A 6,977-nucleotide genomic window follows, 5' to 3' on the forward strand; every position below is an offset into this window, starting at 1 on the left:
TCCCCAACTCTTCTAACTACAGTTGAAGCAGACATATGAGCGGTGGCTCTCAGCAGAAGTGTTAAATGCAGCCTAGGTGTCTATAATGTGACCTCTTACCTTCCTCTGATCCCAATTACAAGTGCTTGCTTTTGCTGTGGACATCCACTTGTGTTTAATTAGTGGATTCTTTCTGTCAAAGATATTAGCAGCCTTGACAGCAAGCCCTCATTTAAGTAGTTTACATTTGTCTGCAGTGTTGATGCTTTCATTTACCCCTGGTTCTAATTAAATGCATCTGGATATCTGCAGAGGGAGCCCTCATGATGTCTCCATGGCTCTAATTAAAACAGCCTGGATGTCCATGACGTTGGTGCCTGTCAAGCCTGTCACCAGGAGGTGATGGCCACCTTGGAACTGGCTGAAAAACGTATAGGAGTCATTGTTGCTGAGAAAGGCCTCCACATCAAGACCCTCCTGCAGGGCCTCATTCACCAGCTCTGGGCTGCAGAAGGCACCCGCCGCCTCCGTTGGCCCATCCTGCCCGTCCGTTCCCCCGCTGAGGAAGACAATCTCACACCTCCCCAGGGGGCTGCTGGTCTCCATGGCCTGTGTCCTGTGCAGCCCCAGCCCCACACGCAGGGCCAGCTCCTGGTTCCTCCCTCCCTTGCCAGTTCCTTGAAGTTGGACTGTGGTTTCTCCACCAGCCAGGATGCAGACTGGTCTTTCAGGCCCTAATCCTCGCAGGGCCAGTAGGAACTCAGGAAGGTTCAAACCTGGGATCTCTAGCTCTGCCACCAGCTGCAGGAGGTTTCCCCTCACCTCGTCACTCAGGGGTTCTTCTCCGAGGCCGGCGAAGCCCAGGCAGACCAGCCGGATCAGCTGGCAGTACAGCATGGCCACGCGGCCAACTTCCCCGCAGATTGCTGCACTCAGAATCAGAGTCACATAGCCCAGGCCCTCGGCTTGATGTTTGGCCTCATCTAAAGCCAGCGTGTTTGACCCGATGATGATGTTGCAAACGTGGGAGTAGTTCTCCAGAGCAGTGGGCTTGCTGGGAGAGCTGGACAGGACTGCTTCTACTGACTTGGGCAGGCTGTGCAGCAGGTTGTATTTAGTGAGTATCTGGAGGCAGTCTTGGACGCTGTGGGAGCTGGCAGCAGTGGGCCCACTCGCTATGATGTCCAGGGGGTCACCGATCACATCGGAAAGGATGAGGCTCACCACCTACAAAAAGAAAAGCCCATGGATTACTGCAGGAGGCAGAAACAGGTGACCGTGCAAAAGCCCTGGTATAAGTTACATGAGTTACATTTGCACCACTCCCATGTCAAAGCAGATGGAAACGGGCACATCTTGGCCCATTTTTTATGGACCTGTGACAGTCACCTTGCCCTACTTGAACCCACAGATCTACACTGTGCTTTGATGCTGGACCATCACATTGGAAGATGCAACCTGTGATACTGGACTTGTCAGGCTAATAACCTAGTGTGGGTTCAGTGATGGCACACACAGAGAACAGTCCCCAGGGGAGCCAAGGGTTGAACCCGCCCTTGAAAGCGCTGTGGTGGAGCACCAGTGCATTGGAAGTGTGTGCTGGGTCAGGGCTAGGGTCTGCTGAGAGTGGTGTGATGGGATGGCTGACGTTCACCAAGTCTGAATTCCCCCCTCCTCCACCTCTGTCTCCCTCAGAGTTTGGGTCCTTGGTGAAACCTGAGCCACAGACCCCCAAAACAGTGTGCAAAGGTTGTTCATTCAGTAAGGAGAAACGCCCTGCAAGCATGCTTAGGTCGGTTGATTAAACCCCTGTTTTGAGGGCAGATGGGTGACCTCTGGGCAAGTAGTGGCTTCCCCTTGGTTACCTGTGCGGGATACGCAAGCCAGGCCAGCCCTCCACCCTTCAGCACGGACAGAGTCTTCCGGACAGTGTTCAGCTCCTGTATGGCAGCTCCTCGGGAAGCCAGCATCTTCGTGAGTTTCTCCTTCTCTTCGAGGAGGATGGGAGGGATGGGAGCAGGCAGTAGGGCTGATCCACCCCCTAGGATGCAGAAGAGATGGCAAGGACATCAGGACAGCAGGAGGAAAGCAAAGCTGTTCAATGCTTGAGCATTTCCTTTTCCCTCACCAGTGTGCAGTGGGAAGGCAGAGGTGGTCGGGGAACTATGCTAACATCTCTGGAGAATTCAGTCATCTTCACCAGTGGCTTTTAATCACTGCTGCCCCACACTGTGTGCAGTCAGCTATGCTTCACCCAAGCAGCGTAAACCTCACCGGACCAGGGTACTGCATGCCTGCAGGGTCGTGGGGATGACAGAGAAGGGCCAGCAATTACTATCCCCACTATATCGGGTTACTAGTGTGTCATTACACTGATTCGCAAGGGCTAGTTGCACGGGTGAGCAGGGAGCCCAGGCTCCATGACTCGCAGAGCAGTCAGTGTTAAGCAGATGGAGATGCTGCCTGCTTTGCGGGCTCCATTTATTCAGGACGGTGTGTAAAAACACCAGCTACGGCTGCAGCAAGATCAGAAACTACTGAACTGCATTCATCTAGGCCTGGAAGGAAAGCAAAGAAAAGGGGGAGAGAGTAACACAATGGACAAAGCACACTCAGAGTCCACGGTGATAGCCTCATCGATGGGAATCCTGTCTGATACAAGCAGGCATTGGAAATGTGGAAAAGGCAGCAAAGAGAAAAGGTTATAATGGAAAAGTGGAATGGATGGAAAATACAGAGTAGAAAGGAGCAAGATCTGAGCAGAGAGGGAACATGCACAGAAGTACAGCTGAAAGCTACTGTCAAAAGGCAAAGCCTGCTTGGAGGTTTGAGACAAATCAGCATCAATAAAACATGATGAGCAAGAAAACCAAATGCAAATGCCTGTGTTTCAGTCAATAGTCAGGGATCTAGCTGAGAGGCAAGCGCAGTCAGGGACCGGCTGCTGTGTGTGGGAGTGCACATGCATAGGGAGCTGCAGCTGCGGGGAGATCCTGTACAGGCTTCCTGAAGGGCTGAGGAGTCTCTTGGAGATCCTTGTAGTCAAAGGACAGGAGGAAACCCAGGGGAAGCCCCAGCAAGCACAGCTAGATGCCAGCCGCTTGGGTGTTTGCCTAATGGCACTATCTTCTCTGCACCAGATTGGGCTGCAGCATCCACAGAGGAACCAGAGGAGAAATCACAGAGCAGAGGAGACCAAGGGGTTTCTACAGAGCTGCTTCAAGTCCCTGCGTGCTTTTGCCCTGCGACATGCACTCACGCAGCCAAGCTCAGGCTGGGGAGACATCACTGCATCCCTCTCATGCACAATATCCACCTTCCTTGCACAGCCTGGGGGTCCAGCAGCCAGGGCCCAGGGGTGTTCAGGGCTGACCCTGCAAGGTGTGCAGCTCACTGTTGGAACATGGGGGCCTCATTTCCACTGTCCGGGAAGCAGCAAAGGCTTGGGAAGGGTCAGTCGCAAATCTCAGCTTACAGATTCACACCCCTGCACAAATTCAGAGCATGCAAGTCCACCAAGTGCCTGCTCCTCAAAGTCTGCATCCGAAAATACAAGGAGGGGGCAAGGAGAAAGCATCTTCTTGCCAAGGGGTAAGAGCAGCTGTCAGGCTGTGCCCAGAGGTGCCATCTCACAGTGGTGGCACAACTGCAGGACCCAGCCTGTGCAGCTCAGCCTCTCCCCAGTACTGGGAGGCAGCATGTCACTGCAGCAGCAGGCAGCCTCATGCCCTGCCCTGCTGCATCCCTGGAGAAAGGCTGGCAGGAGAAGGGAGAGGAAAATCTCAATGGTGGAAGAGTCAGTGCTGAAAGTGCCAGCATGGCACACTGCTCCCCTGCTGCACGGCCACATGTGGGCGGGCAGCTGGAGAACTCTCAGCAGAGCCAGTTCCCTGGGATCACGCTACCTGAGATGAGCACAAGGAGCAGGTCATCTGTGGTCAGGCCCTCAGCCAGCTCCTGGATGGCAACTGCTCCCTTCAGAGCCTCTGGGTCTGGGAGGTTGTTCTTGGCACCTTCAATGACCTGAATTTTGCTGTGTGGCTTCAGGAGCATCTCCCTGGTGAGGTAAGAGAGGCAATTACACCACTGACATATGCACCTACACAGGCAGCCAGGCTGTCACTCAGCAGACAAATGGGCCTGGGGCACCAGAGGTGCATGGTGAGTGACCAGGACAGTGTGGTGGCCTTTGCTGAGTGTCCCTTCTTTAGGGCTGGAGGCAGCGCATCCAGCGCAAGAGATGGTCTGTGTCACTGGTACCACTGAAGACCAGGGTGGTGTGGTGGATGGGGTGGGCACCAGCGCAAGGGCAGCTGGAAAGGACTGAAAGGGTTCACAGCAATATCCCACAGAAGATAAATCTGGCAGCTGACCCCCTAAACTGTCCAGACACAGCCCCACTTACTGCATTCCTGCTCGCTGCAGGTTCTCCTGGATGCCTAGTGGCACATTGATGATCCCCCGAATGAGGTGGTCTCCCAGGATCTCTTCTGCTGCCACAGCCATGCCCAGGACAGCTTTGCCGAAACCCACCAGGTACAGGCCCCTCTTCATTGGAAAGGCCCGGCCCTTCACCAGCAGCTGAGGGCACCCATCTCCCTGGAGCTTCACAGCCCTCTTCAGCATCGGAGCTGGCCGGACGGTTCCCACCGCGCTGCGGAAGAGGGACAGTGCATGCTCGCGGAGGGACATGCTATGCAGGGCAGCCGGGCTCAGTTAATCTGCTCGTTGGGGTGGGCTTGTACACACTCTCCCGCCACGGGCAAGGCCTCAAGAGCTGGGGCAGCCAGCACCCTCCAACCTGCAAGGGAAAGCGAACTCCAGCAGAAGAGACAGGGCTGTCACAGGAAGAGTAAGTAGGCCAAAACATGAACCATGGAGCTCTAGTTCCTCTTTCTTCTAGATGAAGGTGCTGTATTAGCAGCATTTCAAGCCTCTGCCCAGGCAGGAGGGAGGGAAGGACAGTGTCATATTCAAACTATCTGTCAGCTTGTGGCTCCCCTGCAATCCCATCACCTCCCACAGGGAAGGTGAGCCCTGCCAGCCAGCTTCTCCGTCACTGTAGATTTGCCACTGGCAAGCCATCATTTTTACTTGCTCAGCGTTTGACACCTTTCCAAACTGTGGAAACTGCTCTCTGTCCTGGAGAGAGGAGGGTGTCTGGATGGAACAGCTTTTCACTACATTAACTCCCTTCCTCATGCTAGCCAAGTGCTGATCTCATTCTCTGGCTGTGCATTGCCCCATGCGTCCCTGCAGCGTCACGCATGGACTTTGGAGAAACAACAGGCTTGCTGGCTGCCTGATCCCTTCCTGCTGGTGGCCACAGAGAGACCAGTAATGAGGTTTTCCCACCAAACAGCAAATTAACACAAGGCTTCATTTGCCTTTATTTTTTAGTCCTCTCATTATCCATTAAAATCACTTTTAGAGCCAAAATAGGACTTCAGATCTAGGCAAAGTTGCCAGCTGTGTCTGTGAAAGCCCGTCTGAGCTAGTCTCCTCTGAGTATTAGCATTATATGCAATAGAGAAGAGTGTGGACCAAAAGATCTCAGCTGCTCAAGGGTAGACACTTGTCCCGACAGAGGAAAGGCAGCCCCTGCCAGCATGTATGCATCTATTCCCTCCCAGCATTTCTCCTTCCCTCCGTTAACTGGCAGTAAGTTCACTGCTGGTTTCTCGAGATCAAAGATCCTTGTGATCTGCATCTCTCCACTCATGGCAATTATGGTGCAGGCAGTTAAGGCAGGGTGGCAGGAGGTTGAAGCAGCCCAGGCAACACACTCGATCACAGACCTGCTCAAATTACCTGAGAGAGTTAATCCTCTCCCTAGTAAATGGATGTGTTTCAGTGCAAGGCCAGTGGCTGGCTGCTTCTGGGAGAGCTCACGAGTCCAGAGGTCTCTTTGTCCAAACACCCCCATAGCATTGTAAAATGTTAATCATTAAGCCAGACAAGCTTTTCAATAGCTCCTCTGGGTCTAAATCCACCTTATTTTGCTGCAAGGAGCCAGAGGCTCTGTGAAAACCTCCACACAAGCACCTTCTTGGGCACACTCTGAAATCTATTGGACAAGGGACTTGCAGGTAAAACTATATGGAGAATCATAGGTTTGCCAGAAAAAAAAAAGATTCAGTGCTTAAGAGAAAGATTTTAAAGGCAAAACACAGGGCAGATAAACTCTACACTCCCTTTAGATACTGGTCATAACTGGCTTTTCAATCACAAGAAGAGATAAAAGACAGGGTGTCCTAACCACTTTGTTACTAGACTCCTAAACTTCACAGCTGGCAGCTGGTGCTGCCAGCAGTTTAAACCACTGAGCCTCATTACAACGAGGGCCAGAGTAACCGTGCCAATGCCAGTGAAGTCAGTTGTACACCTCTCAGGAACTGAGATTAGCATCTCCGTTCCCAGCAGGTCTCCGATTCACCTGGTAGCCCAGCGCAATCAGAAGAAGGTGTTACAAAACAGAGGTGCATCATGCCCCAGGTCACCTTGTCTGAGCTGCGACACAGGGTTTGCAGAAGTGGTTGGAGAAAAAGGCTTAAATGGAGCCAGGGGAGTTTAAGAAAATAAAGCCCCAAAGCTTTTAACAGGCTCTGTCTCTGCCTTGATGTTTCTGTGCATGGCTGACCCTGAAGACCAGGGGAACTGAGTACAACCAGACCTGCTACTGCGGCTCCTGTCACACATACCCTCCCGGCGGCTCTGCTCAGCTCCAACTCCAGGCACGACACAGCAGGCGTGAGTTGTTTAAAAGCAATCCTCTCCTACTGGACCTGAAAAAAATAAATGCCAGCTTAATTCATCTAGCACTTGTGTACATACTGCTAATGCTTGCTCTGGAAAGCATTTTGCTACAACAGCAGGCATGTAATCTGTTTTCTGCACTCTGAACTCAGATTATATTTTAACCATTGAGGCCTGATCCAAAGTCTGTTGAAGTCAGTACATGTCTTTCCATTGCTTCTAAGGATTTTAGGGCACACTAC

General features: G+C 52.6%; 1 protein-coding gene across 1 annotated transcript; it reads right to left on the reverse strand.

Moving 5' to 3' along the window:
* Positions 1 to 300: 300 nt before the first annotated feature.
* On the reverse strand, positions 301 to 4,788 carry GLYCTK (glycerate kinase; the record flags this gene model as incomplete). Its single annotated transcript, XM_082004528.1, has 4 exons — positions 4,385 to 4,788; positions 3,885 to 4,036; positions 1,845 to 2,020; positions 301 to 1,206 (listed from the first exon to the last, which is right to left on the reverse strand). The coding sequence occupies exons 1-4, from the start codon at positions 4,669 to 4,671 to the stop codon at positions 301 to 303; spliced, it is 1,521 nt and encodes a 506-aa protein (XP_081860654.1). The 5' UTR covers positions 4,672 to 4,788.
* Positions 4,789 to 6,977: the final 2,189 nt, after the last annotated feature.

This window comes from Phaethon aethereus (genome assembly GCF_964289735.1).
Source record: "Phaethon aethereus genome assembly, chromosome: 11".
NCBI lineage: Eukaryota > Metazoa > Chordata > Aves > Phaethontiformes > Phaethontidae > Phaethon > Phaethon aethereus.